Consider the following 19,002-nt stretch of genomic DNA (forward strand, 5'->3'; position numbering starts at 1 on the left):
TGCGAGGCCCGGGCAGACCTTCATTTCCGGCTTTCGGGCGCCATGCCTCTTGGGAAATGTAGTCCTGTGACGGGAGGCGGGACGGAAAGGGGGCTGGAGGCTTCTGGGAAATGGAGTTCACGGAGACTCTGGTTCCCTGGACGGCTGATGTTTGATTGAACAGAGTCGGGGAGGCGAAGCTCCTAGGTCTTGCAGGTTGTCTGCAGTCTCAGCGGGATCTGAGCAGAGGCCCCGATCCCCTCCACCTTGTGTCCTGGCCATTTGCACAATCTGGAGCACTCCCAGTTATCAGACGCTTCAGTCTTCCAGTCCGTCCAAAGGGAAATGTGGTTTCGAGGGTCTTCTACCGGTCTTTATAGTAATAGTAACACAGCGGAGACCACTCTGGAGACCACTCAGTTCTGAGCCCCCTTTCCACTCCAACAAGTCTTGCTGGCTGTTCGCCTGCTCCAGTTGAGATGATGAAAACCCTAAGTAGAAGCGACCTAGAGTTCTGCCCTCGAGGCTTTTAGCATGAGCAATTGTTTCCCAGTTAAAGCTCCCGCACTCTTCAGCCGTCCCCAGCTCTCTCGTCCCCGGGCTGCGGATCCCGGCGCCTGAGGTCTGTCTCCTCGCAATCCCGCAGGGGGCGCCCCAATCCGGGCGCACCGCCCTCGGGGAGGCGGGAGGGGAGCCCAGGGCGGGCGAGGGCGGGGGTGTCCCGGCTATAAAGCGTGGCCGCCACCCGCGGCGCCCAGGACGACTGGGACCCTGGGCGGTCGGACGGACGGGCGCGGGTCGGAACTCGGGCAGTGCCGGCCAAGAGATCCGAAACTCTCGGTTCTCCCCCGGCCGGAGCGGGGGCGGGTGGGGGCGCAGGCCCGGGGGATGCTGGGCTCGGTGAAGATGGAGGCCCACGACCTGGCCGAGTGGAGCTACTACCCGGAGGCGGGCGAGGTGTGTCCTCGGGGATGGCGGAGCGGGAATTGGCGGGGGAGAGGGGGCGGGCAGGAATCAGGGTGCGGGGTTAAATGGGGGTAAGGACCTGGGTGTGGACTCCAACGGTGGCCCCAAATAGAACCTGAGAGCGGGGGAACTGGACACACGGAGACCAGGTGTAAGGAGTCAGAGACGGGGGACAATGCATGGGAGCGCGGTTTAGGCAGGCTTGTCGCCGTGAGGGCTTAAATGGGAGTAAGGAAGATTCTGCCAAGGGTCAAGTCATAGCTCATACGTGAGGGCTGAGTGTCAGGGACCCAAAGTAAAAGGAATTAAAATGAATAAACCAAAGATAGGAATCAGAGCTCCGGGATACGGACAGAGCTGAGGGATTAGGCAACCGGGTTCAACATTAGGGAGAAAATAGTGAATAAGAGATGGGAGAGGGAGGTCACCATTAAGAGAAGTCTGAGTTGAGAGTTCAGGGTTAGAATTTAGTGTTAAAGAAGGGGGTCTGGGGTAGATGTAAGAATTGGGGTTCTGGGATAAGGATTGGGGTTGAGTTCTATTTTAAAGTTAGAAATAGGGGTAGGTGCTCAAGGATAAGAGATGAAGGTGGTCAGAGATGAAGCTTGGTTTGCAGAGTGTGAAATAACAGGTAATTTAAGAGCTGGGGCTCAGATAGATAAGGCGCCAGATGCAGTCACAGTCGGGATCCTGAGAGCAGGGGGTAGGGGCAACAGCATTGGCAGCAGAGGGGGTCAGTCTCCACCTAGCAGGTCCCTACTCTTGACCCTCACCCCTCCCAGCTGAACTTCAGGGGTCTAAGTGTTATTAGAGAAACCCTCAGCAGGGATTCTCCTTGCTGGAGTCTGGAGGGTTTCAGATTTCGCCCACCCCCAACCCACCCCACCTTCCACTGATCACAAATTGCTAATGTCCTCACCAGTCCCATCTCGGACAGGATGAGACTTCCCTGGAATAGGGGGCAGAGAATAATAATTCGCTTGCCCTAGCTGATGGAAAGTCCTTCCCCAGGTCTAACTTGCTTTCCTCTTGCTGCAAGGACTCCGTCTTAGCCTGCTTGCTCTCTAGTCAACATTATGAAGTGGAGGCGGGACAGGGTCCTAGCCAGAAGTTTATGGGGGTCTAGATACTTGGGTTTCTAACCTGGATGGGGACTGTGGGCTTGAGGTGGGATGTGGGACTGCAGGGGTTGAGTTCTCCAAAGACACTAAGATCTGGGGTTTACATGGGCCCCAGCGTGCCTGAGTTCTGGGTCTGGGGTTTGAAGCTGTAGGGTGGGACTCCTGGATACCCAGGCCTGCAAGGCTTGGCAAGGTGCCCAGGAGGGGCCAGTCCTGGGGCTGTGGAGGTGTGAGGTGCACGTGGGGTGGGGCAGGGAAGGGATTGAGAGCATTGAGAGGTGGAGGCGATGTTGGTTCTAGGGTGGGGAAGGCAGAGACCAGGTTGGTGGTGGAGGCTTCCAGACAGTAGGAGAATCTCAGCTGAATGTCTTGCATAGTTCAGATCCTGGGGGTGTGCTCTAAGGATACCAACTACAAATCAGTGTTTTGGAGGTGTATCTTAAAAAGTAAATTGCGGGGCTCTAGGCTTAAGGAATCATTATTTGGGGCACAGCCTGAAGCTTAGGGGACCAGGAGTGTGGAAGTTGTCTCTGAAATTGAGGGACAGTCTAGAGATGGTCATCATTTGGGGGCATATTTTGGAAGAGATGACATGTAGGGGGCTGGAAATGGACGTACTGTGTGAGGGTCTCCTCAACCTTCCCATCAACAAAATCACCTCCTCCACCTGGGTCAGAACAATGAGAGGAGAAACTTCTGCACTCACTCAGCAATTGAGCACTGGGGAGAACCCCACACTGCTTCTTGCCCACCACACCCTTCTGCTGGGGTCATGGCACCCCCCTCCACCAGGCTAGCTCTTTGTCTGGAGAGAAATTGGAAAGTTAGTCCTCAGGCATCCCCCCAGTTCTCACAAGTCAGCTGGTCCAACTGCTCCCCCCACCCCATTTTCTAGATGGAGAACCTAAAGCCTCTCAGTGTAGGGGCCACCTGAGGTCCTAGGCTGGGACCAGGATTAGAAACTAGCTTCTGGCTTCACACCGCCTCCCTCTGCTCCCTGTCACACCCTCCTCCTGAGACAATAAGGAAATGAAAGGGGAGAAATTCCAGCCTCCTGGGGTGGGGGTGCAGGTCCCCTCAGGGCTTCCCCCCCAGTCTCAGCCCCGCCCTCACAGGGGAGATCCGGTTCAGACCCGGACACTGGGGGTTCATCCCAGCCCCGGGGCGTGTGAAAGCTGACGGTGGATTAGGGCAGCTGGAGGCTTGAGGTCAGACCTCAAGAAGGACTTCCGTGTGGGTGGGGAGCCAGAAAAGAAGGGCTCTGGGGTCCCAGTCTGTCTTCCTCTGCAATACAAGAGTCTGACTGAGCTGGAGAAGTGTCAGGGGTCATAGAGGGATTCAGGAACTCTCTCTGTGGATCCCCCTGAGTTCCGACACCTCCCCTCTCTCCAAAGGACCCTCTTCCCTTACTTTTGGGGAGGGACCAGAGCCAGCCAACCACAGGGGAGACCAGTGCATGGGGGAGGGGAATAGCTGTGGCTCCAATTTCAATGTGAGACTTCGAGAGAGACGGTAGTGCCCAGGGAAGGGGCAGAGAGATGCAAAGATGTACTGAAGGAGAAAGAAAGAGGGGTGGGTGGGAAAGGAGGAAGGTAATCAGAGAGTTCCAAGGACTGGAGAAAGAGATGTGAGAGAGATGGGCGGGGGCAGAGGAAGAGAGAGGTGGGGGCTGTGAGTGTCTTTTTATGTGAAAAGAAAGGCAGAGGAGGGAGAGAAAGAGATGGAGGAGAGAGACGGAGATAAAGGGAGAGAGCGTGGGGGCGGGGGTGAGGGGGGGAGAGAGAGACAGAGGAGGGAGGGAGAGAGGGAAGGAGTGTAGAGGTACCGAGACGGGGAAGGAGATGAACAGACACATAGAATGCCAACAGGGAGAGTCAAAGAGACCTAAGTAGAAAGAGCTACCTGGATAGACACGCGAAAAGACAGGGGAGAGTTTCTCTACTGGAATGCAGACCTGGGGTTGGTTACCACCTGTCTCTGGCTCCCTGAGTGATCCTGGCAGTTCCTTTTTCCCTCTGGGCCTTGGTCTGTGCAGACTTAAGTGACAGAGGGGTGAGATGGGACACACTGACTCAGTGGTGATTCCCATCAGAGCTAGAGCAGCACCCCCAGTGCCATGAGACCCACCCTACCCACCCACCCCCCCGGACAGGAAGGCAGGACAGACAGACAGATGGAATATTGCCAGAGAATGGATGGAAGACTGGATGAAAGGGATAAATGCTCACAGAATGAGAAGTCCCCATCCACCAAGCTTTGTACTTTGCTTACTTACCTTGTTCACTTCCTGCTAGACTGACAGCTCCCTGAGAGCAGGCATTTCTGAGTCTTAGTCACTGCTTTTATAGCTAGATCTAGAACACCCATGTGGAGCCAGACTGCCTGGATTCAGAATCCCAGTTCTTCTCCTTCCTTGCTGTGTGACTCCTGGACAACCTCTCTGGGGCCTCAGCTTGCTCAGCTGATGGGTGTCATGATAGCGCCTCCCCCATAGTGTGGTCACAAGGATGAGAGCAGAACTTTCCTGGGAAGTGCCTGGAGTAGTGCCTGGCACACAGTAGGTGGTCAGTTGAATATTTGAGAGACAAGATAGTTTTACTTACAAAGACATAGCAATGTCTACCTTATTTCCCTGAGAGAAGATGCATGTTTTCCCCCCATTTGAACCTTTCTGAAAATGGAATGGATTTTACAGTCAGTGGTGTCTGGGGATTATAATTGACAATGTTTTTTTCCATTCTTATTGACACTTAAAATACTACTGAAGCTTAGATTTGATGACATTTAATAAACAGATGACATATATTAGGTGGAAATATGTGATTTCTGATTTTCAGGTGCTTTGACTTATAAAGCTATGATTTTATAACCTAAAAGATGGTTAGAAAGGACACACGTAGATTCCATTATTAGATAAATCAGCAGTTCTCAATTTTTTTTTTTTTTCTTTTTGGTCTCAGGACCTCTTCACACTCTTAAAATTATTGAGGACCCCAAACAGTTTTTATTGATCAGGGTTATATTGGTTGTTACCACATTCAAAGTGAAAACTGAGACATTTTAAAAATAGGCATTCATTCATTTAAAAATAGCAACAATGTGTTAGAATAAGCAGTGTGTATTTTTATTAAAATAACTGTATTTCAGGACATTGAAGGGGAGGAGTGGCACAGTGGCATTTTTGCCCGTCTCTTTAGTGTCTGGTTCAGTAGAAGCCAGTTGGATTTTCCTAGCTGCTTCTACGTTTGGTCTGTTGCAATATTCCATGTCATGTGGACTCTGGAAAACTCCACTGTACGCTCGTGAGAGTAACCAAGTGAAAAAGGTTAGTCATATCTTAGCATTATACGAAAATGGTTTGACCTCGCTGATCCCCAAAGAGTCTCAGACAACTCCCCGGGGTGTCCTGGACCATACTTTGAGAACCACTTAAAGCATGTGCACTCCAGGACATGAGATGTGGGAGATGGGGTCAGGGAGAGGGGTGTGTGAAGAGGGGGCAGAGAGAGAGACTTGAAGAGACAGCCATTTTCAGAGGCAGGTAACGATGGAAGAGCAAGACGCACAGACAGAGGGTCCCCAAATGGGCCCAGCAACGCTTTGCTTACCAACAGAGTAGAGACTCACCACTTGCCATCTCTCCTTCTCTCCCTATAGGTCTATTCTCCGGTGACCCCAGTACCCACCATGGCCCCCCTCAACTCCTACATGACCCTGAACCCGCTGAGCTCTCCCTACCCCCCAGGGGGGCTCCCTGCCTCCCCACTGCCCACTGGACCCCTGGCGCCCCCAGCCCCCGCAGCGCCCCTGGGGCCCACCTTCCCAGGCCTGGGCGCCAGCACGGGTGGAGGCAGCAGCTCAGGGTACGCGGGGCTGGTCCCCGGGAAGGAGATGCCGAAGGGGCACCGGCGGCCCCTGGCGCACGCCAAGCCGCCCTACTCCTACATCTCGCTCATCACCATGGCCATCCAGCAGGCGCCGGGCAAGATGCTCACCCTGAGCGAGATCTACCAGTGGATCATGGACCTCTTCCCCTACTACCGCGAGAACCAGCAGCGCTGGCAGAACTCCATCCGCCACTCGCTCTCCTTCAACGACTGCTTCGTCAAGGTGGCGCGCTCCCCGGACAAGCCGGGCAAGGGTTCCTACTGGGCCCTGCACCCCAGCTCAGGTAACATGTTTGAGAACGGCTGCTACCTACGCCGCCAGAAGCGCTTCAAGCTGGAGGAGAAGGTGAAGAAAGGGGCTGGCGGGAGCTCGGCCTCCAGGAACAGTGCGGGGTCGGCCTCCGCGGCCGCCGCCCCTGCCGCCACTGTGGCCTCCACGCCGCAGCCGCAGCCCCCGCCCCCGGAGCCGGAGGCCCAGGGTGGGGACGAAGTGGGGGCTCTGGACTGTGGCTCGCCCGCTGCTCCCTCCACACCCTATTTCACAGGCCTGGAGCTCCCAGGGGAGCTAAAGCTGGATGCGCCCTACAACTTCAATCACCCTTTCTCCATCAACAACCTGATGTCGGAACAGTCGCCAGCACCCCCCAAGCTGGACGTGGGATTTGGGGGCTACGGGGCAGAGGGTGGGGAGTCTGGGGTCTACTACCAGGGCCTCTATTCCCGCTCTCTGCTTAACGCATCCTAGCAGGGGTGGGGTGGGAGCGTGGTGGGTGGGATCCGGCTGTAGCTCATACCATCGGGCTCGGGGCCTGACCTTTTCCCCCCGGGACGCCTTGCTCGTCCAGGCTGTCAACATCTTGGTCCGCCTACTGCTCACCATGGTGACTGCCATCACTGGGCATCCTGTTGATCCACTGAGTACTATGATAGCTGCCACTGACATCGTGGTGGGCCCACTGAGTACTGTGAAGACGGCCATACTGATCGATGTGATGAGGTTGACCTGTTGGGTCCTCAGATGGCCACCCTCTGGGATGACTTCTTGGTTGGCTCCTCGGGTGCTGTGATGCCCAGCCTCTCGGCTGAGCCTCTGGATGTGATGGTGGCACTGTTTTGGTTACATCTTTGGCCCATTGGGTGCTGTGATGGCCACCATATTGACCGCCTGCCATCACCCGGGTACCCCTGTGCAAAATGGTGGCCACCGCAGCCCCGGGGCTGGCCGTGTCATCCCTGTCTCTGGTGTGAGCTGAGTGAGAGGTAGAGATGAGGATACTCCTTGTTTTTTGTTTTTTTCCTGGAGCCCATTCTCCCTCTGATCCTGGAGAAACCAGAAAGGACTGGTTAGGGTGTGGGGGATTTCTACTAAAGTCTGGTTCTTGCCGAGGAAGGGGGTTACTGGCTGTGTTTGACCATTAAAGGCACCATTTCTGCCTCTTATTGAATGTATCTTTTCCTTAGCCAGTGGGCCCTTCGAAGCTGAAACAACTGAATTGCTGTGTCCTGTCCCCTCTCCTTCCTGCCCCCAAGAGCCGGTTGCCTCTGGGGGAAGGGCTGGGGGAGGCATCGACCTGACCTTTGGCTCTTTGCTGTCCCTGACCCCAAGGACAGTTTGCTCACAGATAGCAGCCCCCGCAGCCATGGGGCCGGGGCAGCAGGCGGAGGTGGCTCTGAAGTGACCAAGGCCATCTCCCTGCCCCCACCCTCTCGACACATGCCTCTAGCACTGAGGTTCAGAGAGCCCTGGGACTGCTCAATTTTTGGTGAAGCTGGAGAGGAGGAGGGACAAATGAGGTGCCAACTGAAGGAGGCTGTGTGTGTGTGTGTGTGCATGCGTCCGTGCGCCTGTGCCTCTGTGGGTCATAGGGTATCGCTACAGCCATTGAGGTCCCCGTGGTCTGCTGTGGGTGTTATCTGTGGCTTGTATCCCTTAACTGTGTTAGTTTCTACGTCCATCTTCCGTTTGCTCCCTGGAGATGTCTCAGGATACCAGACTTCTGTGTGTCTGCCTTGTGCTTTGTGTGTGTGGTTCTCTTACACACCTGTCCCTGGGACCCTCTGGGTCTCACACTTGGATGTGTGTCTCCGTATGTCCCTTTGTCTACTTGCCTGCTGCCTCAGAGAGTCTACCTACGCCTACATTGGCGTTGTGGGTCATTGTGCGTTTCATGTGTACTTCCGTGAGTCAGCATCTGTCTGTATGTCTTCCAAAAAGTTATGTCTGTGACTTATGCCTGGCTTTGCCACATCCCTGTCACTGTTGTGGCTGTGTGTGAGTGTATATTGGCTGGCTCCAGTGTGTCTCTGTCTCTTTCACGTGCAGGTGTGGGGGAAAGGAGCTGACCCTTCCTTTGGGCGCTGGGGGGCTTCTGGGGGCCTCTGGGTTTGGGGTCTCGGGGCTTCTATTTGTCCAGGTCTCTGAGTCTGCCTAGGCTCTGAGTCTGGTATCTGTGGCTCCAGTGTTGCCGAGGGCATGGCTCTCTGGGAAACACAGGTGTGGTCTTCACGGCCCTTATTTCACAGGGTGGAAACTGAGGCCCAGAATGGGAAAGGCCGGGGCCGAGGTCATGCTGCCAGGCTGGCTGGGGCAGGTGTCTTTTCCTTAGTTTCTTTTTGCTTTTCCTGGCCGTTGGCTCTGTAGCCACTCATTCATTTAGTCAGTCCATTCAAAGACCAAAAGCTGTTTCTTTATGTGTGTGTGTGTGTGTGTGTGTATGAGCAGGTGACAGAGACAGTCGGAGGACAGAAGGGAGAGGGGTGTTTCTCCCACTTCCTGTGTGTCCATCTGTCTGTCCCCTAGTGTCATCTATGTCCCTACTTGTCTCTGTCTTAATCTCTGTCCTTTGGTTTGTGGGCAGCTCGCACATCCTCTGCATCTGTCTCTCGAACATTCTGCCTTGCTCTCTCTCTCTCATCCTCTCCATTCCTCTGAGTCTGTCCCTCCCTCCCTCTCTGAATGCTCCCTCCTTCCCTTGGGGCTCTAAGTCTTCCTCTCTTGGGGTCTGCCTCCCTCCACTCCCTTGGTTCTCTGGCTTCTCTCCTCCTCCTCCTTTGGCCTCCCTCTCCCGGCTCCCTGAGTTTCCGCCTCTACCTGCCACCTCGCAGGCCAGGCCCTCTATTTCTGTCACCATGCCCGCCCCGCCGGCTGCGTGTCACCCCCCGCCCCCTGCCGTGCTGGCTCCCCATCAGCCGTCCCACCAGCCTCGCTGTCCTGGGCAGGCTGGGGAATTCCTCCCGGTTCCTGGAAAAAACAACTGGTGCCGAGAGAAAGGCCCTCAGTCTCCCCTGGTGCCCGCCCCCCTCCCTCGGGCCTGGGGGTCTCTCCCAGAGTCGGCCGGCCCGAGGCAGGAAGCCCTGCGGTTTCTGGCTTCTCCCAGGCGGCCTCCGGATCTGGCCCCCGCCCCCCGGCCAACAGCCCAAATATTATTCCGCAGGAGGAGTCGGTGGCGGCCGGAGGAGGCCCAGGCTGAAAGAGGCTTTCAGGGCGGCCAGGCCTGGGGCTTCCTGTCCCCAGGCTCAGGCCTCAGGCCGCCCCAGTGGGGACCTCAGGTGGCCGGAGGGGCGGGTGTTGTTGTAGGGTCCTGGGGGGAGGGTGGGGCCATCCGTCAGGGTGTCTGGTGGCCACTGGCTCAGCCGGCGTGGGCAGGTGTGACCCCCACCCCAGGGACAGCCGGCGGGCGGCCAGTATGGAAAAGTACCACGGTCACACATGGGACACAGGGCAGACATGAAGACGCTGGGGGTCAGGGATGGAGGGACAGCACAGGGACACGGAGAAGCCTGGGCTGGGACAGATGGACCTGGGTATGGCTTGTGGCTGTGGGTGATGTGGTCCAAGGGAGGAGCCCGTGGGTGGGGAAACAGGGCAAGGCAGGGTCCCTGCTGTGAGCAGAGAGCCACCTGCCTCAGAAAACGTGAGATGATGATGGTGAAGAAGGAAGGAAACGGAACAATAACAACAGTTACTAAGGCGCACCACGAGTCTGGCATCGTGGAAGCACCTGGCAGTTAATGGAGCCAGTCCTTCCCACCACCCATTTTATTACTGGGGAAACTGAGGCATGAAGAAGTAAGTTGTCCAAGGTCACACAGGTGGTGAGTGGGGAGCTAGAACTTGAACCCAGGCCCAGAGCCGGGGCCCTAAATCAGGGCGCTGTTCTAGAGGGGTAAGAGCAGCACAGCGGGGCCCTGGGGTCCCGAGCCCTCCCCCGTGCTCAGCCCCGCTCACACCCCGCAGCCGGACGCCGAGGGGCACCCCAGAAGCCAGCAGTCCGGGAGTCAGCGTCAGCGTGTCCCTTGGTGTCAGCGTGTCGCTGTCATGGCGTCTGCAGGCTTCCGTGTTACTCCGTGATCTGCGTGGTCAGTGTGTGAGCGTGTGTGGTGTGCGCCCGTGTGTCTCAGCGTCAGCGTCTTGTTGCTGGGTTTCCGTGGGTGTTTGTGTCGCGGTGTCTGCACGCATGTCCCCGCGCTGCCGTTGTCTGCAGCGTGTCTGACTGTGTCCTCGGTCTCTGTGTTTTGTCGCCGCATCTAAGCTCAACACCGTGTTTGCCTGCTGCTGTGTCCCGGTGTCTGTCACCGTGTCTATTACAGCGTGTCTCTGTCACTGGCTTCTGTGGGTCTGTTTATGTCTCGGACGCTCTGGGTCTGCCTATATCTGTCCCGGTGTGTCACTGTGTCTGTCCCCCTATGTGTCACCATCTACCCAGGTGTCCCGTGTGTTTTACTCACCATCCAGGCCACAGGTGGGCGTGTCAGGCCCACTGGTGCCCAGAGCTTCGGCCCAGCCCATCCCACCCTCGCCCTGCCATGGGCCAGGCTGGGCGCCTGTTTGCAATGCCTGCCCCAGGTAAACACCAAGATCCGGAACGCAAGGGCCACCTCCCTCACCTCCGCTCCCTGCCCCTTAGCCTGCCCTGGACTGGGCTGGCCCAGAGCCCCACAGGCGGCACCCCTAAACTGGAGATGTGCCCTGACCTTTCCCCCACCCATGGTCCCCCACCTTCCCAAGCCCCCAGCCTTGGCCTTTGCCTGCCTGCCTGCCTGCTTTTTGTCGCTCCCTGGCTGTCTGCTGGCTTCTCTGCTTCTTTCTGTCCCCACTTCCTCTCACCTGCATTTCTCTGTGGTTCATTCTCTGGAATGACCCTTGTCTTCATTCTGTCCCATCTACCTTGGACTCTTTCTGTCTTTTCTCAGGGAAATCTGATTTCTCTCCTTTCCTGGTCTGTCTCTGAGCCCACCGACTCTCTCTGCCACCTGGTTTTTAACTCGGGGCCACGATCTGCCAGTCTCTTCCTGTTTCTCTCGAACCTTGTAAGCCCCCCTCACCCGGAACCGCTCAGTCTTGGTCACTGTCTCTGAGGCCCCAGACCCCACAGAAGCAGACCTTTCCCAGGGTCCTTAGGCGGGGACTGTGTGGCCCCCAGCCTCCCACCCCAGCCCACTGGTAGATATATATATATAAAGGTATATGTACATATTATTTATATCTGTACCCAGGGGCAGGAGGGGCAGACACTGGGGCCTTTGTGTAGCCGCTGCCCGCTGCCTGCCCGCCCGCCCGCCACTCCTCTCTCTTCGTCCCTGTGCCCGCCCGCCCTTACTCCCCCCGCATAGAAAGGTTCCTGTGGGGCCTGCCAGCTTCCTCTGCCTGAGGTGTGAGTGGGCACGCCACAGGGCAAGACGGGCAGGGGCGACTGGGGGATTTTTCCAGCTCCTGGTAAGGTTTCCGGGTGGGGAGGCCTCTGGAAGGAATGGGACTTCTCAGCTGGGCTGTCGTCTGTCTGTCTGTGTCTGTCTGTCTGCTGTCCCTGGGCGTCCTGGGTTCTTAACCTGGCTTCTCCCTGGGAGTTTGTCCATCCAGCTAATGTCATTCTGACTCTTTTCTCTGTCAATCTGCCTCTTATTCCCTCCTGCACACACTGTCTCTGGGCATATATACTAGGCCCTCTGTTGAGCCCTGGACACAGAGCTGAACAGGATGCTGTCCATCTCAGCTGATTCTTTGCTTTTTCTGTCTCATTTGCTTCATCTCTTCTCTCAGGGCTTGAAATCCTCTACTTATTCCCATTAAAAGAAAATCCAAAGTCCTTCCTGTGGACCACAGGACCCTCAATGTGCCCCTATGATCCCGCTGACCTCAGTTGTATGTCTCTCCCTGTTGCCAGAGCTGCACTGACTGCCTGGCTGCTTCTGGAGCGAACCACACAGGTGCCCACCTCGGGGCCTTTGCACATGCTATTCTCCCAGAGTGTTCCTGGCTTGCTCCCTCACCTCCTTTAGTTTTTAGTGTCATCTTAGAAAGCCCTGCCTCCCCTTTTAAAATACCAATCCCTGGCACTTCCCTGGAGGTCCAGTGGTTAGGACTCTGCACCTCCACCACAGGGAGCGTGAGTTTGATCCCTGGTCGGGAGCTGAGATCCACATTTTATGGGTCTGTATCTCCCACCTGAATGTCAGCTGCATGAGAACAGAGATGGCTTTCTGTTCCCTGCTGTATCCCCAGCACCTACAGCAGGGCTGGTCACACAGTGGGTGCTGAATAAACATTTCTTGAAGGGAAGAAATCCATTAATCTATCCATCCTTTAAACAGCCAGTGCTGGGCAAGACTGGGGATTCGGTGGAACTGAGACAGCCTTGATTCTGCCCTTATGGGGCTTGCAGTGCAGTTCTATTAAGATTTAGAATGCTCAAGGCTGGGATAGGGGAGCAGGAACCCAGAAATGGCACCTAACACAGACTGAGAGTCAAGGAGGGCTTCCTCGAGGACATGTCAGCAGAGTTAAGACATGGAAGGTGAGGGCTGAGCCAGGTCTTAATATAGGGACCAAGTGACTGAAAGACCCGGCCCTGCCCTTCTTATGCATTAACTCTTTAGTTCAAACCTGTTCCTTTTCCTGATTTCACAGCCTCCCCGCTCCCGCTCCCCTCTTTATCGTCCTCTTTTTGACTCTCAGTCTTTTCTCTCTCCTTTCTCTCTTGTTGGGGTTTCCTCAGTGTATCTCAGCCTCTCTTAACCAGTTGGGATATTTCTCTTTTCTGAATGTTTGTCTGTCTCTGTTTCTACATCTCCCTCATCTCTGAGGGTCTCTCATTGATCCCTCCTTTTTTCTCTCTGGGTCTCTATCTTCTCTCAATGAGCCAGTCTCTACAGCTCCTTCATCACCTCTGTGGCCTCCATCTTTCCCTCGGTCTCTCTCTGTGTCCCTGTTTCTCCTTTCATGAAGCCTCTTCATCCACTCACTGATCCCCAAATCACTCCAGAGCCTTTTGGCTCTGGCCCCACCCTGGCCCTGAATGAAGAGGGGCTGATCCAGCCCCCCACACCCACGCAGTTCAGGCTGTCGGCTCTGTTAATAGTTAACCCAACCTCTATCTAGAATACACACCGGCCAGGCTGGGGGTGACTCCCCTGCCCCCCACCCACCCACCAGCTGTTCTTAAAGGACCCGGTGTCCTCCACAGGTCTTTAGCCCCTAGTGGGGCATAGTGCCCTGGCGTCTGGAGTCCTCTTAACTCTGAGGCTGGGGGCAGGGGGAGCCACTCAATACTTGGGTCTGCAGAGCTGGGTCAGGGGAGGCCACAGATTGCCCAGAAGGGGTGCTCAGGCTTGGAGCTCCAGCCAGCGTCTCCCTTGCCCCACGCTTATCGCCTTGGTGTATTTAATCAGGGGTGGTTTTCCCAGCCCTGCCCAGAGCCCAGGCTGGCAGTGCCAGGGGTGACAGAACACCTGAGACCTGGTGGCTGGGGGTAGGGAGGGGACCCCTCAGACCAAGAACTGAGGGTGCTCCAGCTACAGAGGACCAGGCCCCAGGGTCCCTAATATTTGGGAGCTGGGACTTGTGGGTGAGACACCTGGGTAACCAAGATGGGTCGGGACGTTAAGGCCTTCCAGAGTTGGGTGATATAACAGCTGGGTTCCTGACATCTGGGGCAACCTAGGGCCTCACAGCCGTCTGACAGGGCTGTGAGGGGGGGTGGGGGTGGGCAGGACAGTCACTCCCCATCTCTCTGGCCATCTGCTGGCCTTTGCACCCCGCTTTCCCCCCTTCCCGGAATCTTCACGTCAGGGTCGCGCGAGGGGCGGGGGGTGGGGTAGGGAAGGCCGCTGGGGTGGAGGTTGGGCTCTTGGGGCTCCCCCTCCCCTTAACCCCTGCTTTTCTGCAGCCCGCTCAGGCCCCGCCCCCTGACGCCAGCGAGCAGGAAGTCCTGGTTAATAATCAGCCTGCCGGGACAGGTGCGGGACAAGGCCGCACACATCAGAGGTGACCGCGGGGGGAGTGCCTTCCACCCGGCCAGTCACGGTGTTTCAGGGAGGCCGCCCTTGAGGCCGATCTCGAGATGGGCGTGCAGTTCAGGGCACCAGCAGGCGAGCAGCAGTCACCGTCTTCCCAGGGACCCTGTTTAGTGCACTTCAGGAGGTAAATGTCCTCGCGCAGTTCCCCCTAGCAATCTGGCCTAATTTTCTCCCTACCCAGCAAGAACTCACAGCTCGTCCCTTCTGGGAAGCCTCTTTCCACTCCCCCTCGGGGGCACTGTGTCCTCTACCTTCCGGGGATGGGCCAGACGGGAAACCTAATTCCCGAGCTTGGCTGTGGCTACCATTCAAGAGCCATCCCCTTCCCCCACCCGGCTCCCCGCGTGAGCCTTAGTTCTGGCATCTGGAAAACGGGCTGATGACTAGAAGGCTCCGCCAGCCTTTGTAAAAACAGCCGGTGAGCCCACCTGAGTGAAGGGCGCCACCTGGAGGCTACAACGCGACGTCCTCTCCCTTGCAGGTTCAGTTTAGTCCCAAAGGGGGCGCAGCATCGCACACAACTAAGGGACCAAGAAGGAAAAAACCCATCTTTCGGTTTATTGAAGGGGGAAAGGGGGTAAGATGGGGGGGGGGCAATAAAATGCTTTTGCTTCATTTATAAAGAGCGAGATTTCAGGAGGCCCCTTCTCAAGGAGGAGGGGGCCACCTCTCCCTCAACTACAAGCAGCAGCAAAGCCAAGCCAAGGAGGGGAGAGGGAAACCAGAGGGGTCAGGGGACCCCAAACACCCCCTCGGACAGCTTTCTCCCCCCACCCTCAATGCATCTACCCCAGGGGACCCATCTGGGATAAGGAAGTGGGTATGTACACAGGTGAGGGAGGCACAGGCCTGGGTGGGGAGGGAATAATTTATCCGCAGCAGCGGTGGGTGGCAAGGGGTGGAGGGGGGCGGGGGTGGATAGGCAGTAGACTGGTGGCAGTGGTGGCCTAGGGGTCCCGTTCTTTCTTAACCTTGATGTCTCCAGCAAGGATGGTGGCGATCTCTCCCTGCATGAAGGCCCAGGGGACAGAGGAGCCCACTAGCGGGCACTTGTCTCCGCTGGGGCAGTACACCTCTCCAGCAGGGCCCTGAGCCTTGATGAACTCGCGGGAGCAGGGGAAACAAAACTTATGTCCGGGCACTGAGGGGCACTGGACGAAGTGGGTGTCTTCCAGACGCTCCCGGCAGAGGGTGCAGCACAGGGGGGCCCCAGGGGTCGCCCCGGTGCCACTACCACCCCCGCTAACAGCTTCCGCCCCTGCTGTGGGGCTCACTTCTGCCTCACCGTTGCGGGCCACTAGACGATGCTGGGCTGGAGGTGGGGCCGTGGAGGAGGCGGCGGGGCTGGCACCCCCGGCACGCACAGGGCCCCCACTCCCGGCAGGGTCCTTGGGGGAGTGGCCCAGGGCCTCGGCTACGTTCTTCAGGGCGGCGATGGGGGAGGGCACACCAGGGGTATCAGCGGAGAATGGGCCACCGGGTGCCACCCAGTGCCGCTGCTGCTGCTCCTCTGTGGTCATCTTCCCAGCTGCCTCGCCCTCGGGCTCAGGGGAGGCCTTGCGACGGCGTGGAGTGGGAGCCAGATTCCGGGATGGGGCTCGTGGGGGAGGGCCGCAGAGGGCTGCAGGGGCCGGCTCTGGATACTGCTGGGGCAGGGCCTCGGCGGGTGCTGGCTCGCGGAAGCTGCGGACCCCATCCGTTAGCAGCTCTCCCAGCTGGCGCCATTCCCCAGAGCCGTGCCGGCGTTCATATTCGAGGTACTTGAAGCCTGATGAGGCCAGCGCCTTGCCCGGCTCGCGCAGAGCATCATGAAACATCTGGCGAGCAACTGCCAGGACTCCCGCGTACACGTTGCCAGAACCACAGGGGTATTCGGTGAAGAGCTTCAGCTCGAACTCGTAGCCTGGTGGGCGGGCAGTAGCATCGAAGGCGAACACACGTCCCACCAGCCCGTGATCCTTCTTGAAACGGACATTGAAAGGGGCGCAGGCGGACAGCGCCAGCAGTTGTTCCCGCACGGCTTTGGGGCGCCCGTGCCATTCCTCTGCCCGGCCCCTCATGGCCTCGTTCAGTTCTGCCAGACAGTCCGCATTCCTCTGTTGCTTCTCCTTCTCGAAATCGGAGCCAAAAGCTGGACGGGCAGGACTCAAGCCGGGTGCCAGCGTCAGCCCTCTGCTTCCCAGGCCAGACACCGCAGCTGCTAGCAGCCCGGGGGGCACCAAGCCGGGCATGGAGCCAAGCAGGGCCCTTCGCGCCCCCTCCGCCACAGCCTCTTCACGGCCCAGTCCATTGGCCAGGCGGGACCCCAGGGTGTACTCCAGGGCGGGCGAGGGCAGGGGGAGGCGGCCCGACGATGTGGCCCTGTCATAGCGGTCCTGGCCCGAGACAGCGCCGCCTGTCCCCGACGGCTGGGGCTGGGCCTGTGGAGGCGGCAACTGAGGGCCCTGTGCGGCGGCGGCAGCCAGGTCCTTAGTGGCCGGGTGTTTGAGGGCTGGGGGCCCCGGAGAACGGCCCTCGGGGAGCACGTGGCTGCGCTTGAGCTGGCGGGCGGCATCAATGAGCAGCTCGATGCGATCCGCGCCCTCGAAGTTCACGCATCCGCGGCACACGGCTTCACTGAAGTCCCACACCATGGCCCACGGCATCTTGGGCAGGTCGCACAGGTAGCACCACTGGCGGCGGGACGCCTGCACGGACGCCATAGCCCCCGCACGCGCCCGTTCGGGCTCTCGCCTTCCACCCGCCGCCGCCGCCGTTCAATCCGCGCCGCCGCCGTTTGATTCGCGTCCCCGGGACCGCGCGAGCCACGGCCAGGCCTTTCGCTCGGCCTCCCAGTGGATCCAGGCCCGGCCCCCCTTCCCCGCCCCCTGGGCCCTAAGCCTTTTTCCTCACTCCCGCCTCCTCGAAAAGACTGGCAGAGGCACGTCGGCGCCCCCGCCGGGTCCAGGATCCGGGCCGCGGCGCACAGCTCGGGCCCCGCGATGGGCCGCGGGCGCCGCCGCCTCGGGCTCCCGCCTCTCCCGCCGCCGCAGCCGCCGCCGCCTCTTTCTGCCCCAGAGGCCGCTTCGCAGGGAAAGTTACATAACGCACAGGCAAAGCCTTCTGGGAAACGTAGTCCCGCAGGGGCCTGTTCTTAAAGGGGACCGCAGGCTGCAGGAGGGTTGGGGCTCGCTGCCTCGCCGCTGCGCAACCGTGATTACTCCTCGCCGCGGGGGAGGGAGTTTGGTCGCTCCAAGCAGCTGGAGACCAAGGTTGGGGGCGAGGATGTGATACGGATGGTGAGAGCCACCGAGGATTCAGAAATTGCGGGAGGTGGACAGGCATCCGGTTTCTACTCCGACTTGCTGTGCAACTTTAGGCAAGTCTTGCCTTCTCTGAGATTGTTCCCCGCCCTTCAAAAGGTGGGCCGGCTACCGGTTACCGAAGGCAGCAGTTCGTGGGACGGGGGCGGAGGGGCCTTAACTGGAAGGTTTCAGGGTAGGGGGGCGGACAGGAAGCTGGCGACTCAAGCGTTGGGTAGGGCTGTCCACTTGGCACTTCGTCTTGCCTAGAATCTTGGGTATCAGACTCTTGACTGGGGCAAGCGAAAACCGGAGAGAGGAGAAGCCTCAAGGTCTCCGCGTCAGTTGCTTTATCTGCCAAAGGGAGTGGTCGAATGCCCCTAACTGTTCCAGTTCAGCCGGCGCGCTCTGGTCTCCAAAGGGTTACACTGTCAGTTTCTGCGCACCCCGCCGAACTTCACTACAATCCCCGAAATGCTCCGCGGGGCCGACAAACCGACGCACTTCCGCCGCCTGAGAGGTTGATTGAGGCCTTCACGATTCCCGCTGTCTGTCCACAACCCACCCCCCACCTCAATTTCTGGGGTTTCGGAGCGCCGGGTTGAGAGGAGCTCTCGACCTCGACGGCTCACTAATTTGGAAGGAGAAAATGAGGCCAGAGATAGCAAGAGTTGGAAGTGGGGCATAGTTTCTGTGGAGAGCGAGAACCAGACCTCGTTTTTCCAACCTTGAGTGCTTACTACCTGATAGGCAAAAGCAGGCTTTTGGGACCCTCGTGCTTCCCGGCGATGGAAGGCTGCAGGGCATGCTTGGAGAAGGGGGCATGTGGAGGAGAGACAGGTTTCCAGATTCTAACCTACATCAGCCTCTTTTCTCTAGGCCTGGGTCTGTTGTTCTCCAGTCGCTAAGCCTTGTTTGACTCTTTGGCTACCCCATGGATTGTAGGCCGCCAGGCTGCTCGAAGAAGTAGGCATGAAGACTGGAGTGGGTTGCTATTTCCTTCTCCAGGGAACCTTCCTGACCCAGGCAGGCATCGAACCTACATCTCCTTCATTGGCAGGCAGATTTCTTTACCACTGAGCCACCAGGGAAGCCCGGCTCTCTGTTGTGCTCCAAGTATCGTAATAACTTGCCAGGGTTGCATTCATTAGCAGTTTTCAGACTAATCAGGGAGTGCCTGCTTCCCCTCTCCATCCCGCTGCAGCCATAGCAGGTCTGTTTCTGTTAACCCAAACTTCAGTCTCGATGCACAATTCTGTTTACCACTGTTATCATTAACATTTTTCTTGAAGTTAACTCCTATGGAAAAAGGCTATTTACTTCTGCCTTATCCAACACGGTATTATGTGCATAATTACAGGTTTTAAGTACTAGGTTCATTTTTACAAAATAAAACTATGTGCATATAAAGCCATTAAAAACGCCATCTATGTATCATGTAAAATCATCTTTGGGTTATTCTTTAGTAAATAT

General features: G+C 57.6%; 2 protein-coding genes across 3 annotated transcripts; one reads left to right on the top strand and one right to left on the bottom strand.

Annotated features, from left to right (window-relative positions):
* FOXA3 (forkhead box A3) lies at window positions 743-7,393 on the top strand. 2 transcript variants are annotated; one of them, XM_018062634.1, is made up of 2 exons: window positions 743-936; window positions 5,724-7,393. In XM_018062634.1, exons 1-2 carry the CDS (start codon window positions 868-870, stop codon window positions 6,696-6,698), a joined length of 1,044 nt encoding a protein of 347 aa, XP_017918123.1. In that variant the 5' UTR covers window positions 743-867; the 3' UTR covers window positions 6,699-7,393. The 2 variants fall into 2 exon arrangements, with proteins under 2 accessions (XP_017918123.1, XP_017918124.1); XM_018062635.1 differs by lacking the exon at window positions 743-936 and adding an exon at window positions 4,289-5,391.
* IRF2BP1 (interferon regulatory factor 2 binding protein 1) lies at window positions 14,782-18,980 on the bottom strand. The gene has a single exon (XM_018062637.1). It carries the CDS (start codon window positions 16,948-16,950, stop codon window positions 15,196-15,198), a length of 1,755 nt encoding a protein of 584 aa, XP_017918126.1. The 5' UTR covers window positions 16,951-18,980; the 3' UTR covers window positions 14,782-15,195.

This window comes from Capra hircus, chromosome 18, assembly GCF_001704415.2.
Source record: "Capra hircus breed San Clemente chromosome 18, ASM170441v1, whole genome shotgun sequence".
Taxonomy (NCBI): Eukaryota; Metazoa; Chordata; class Mammalia; order Artiodactyla; family Bovidae; genus Capra; species Capra hircus.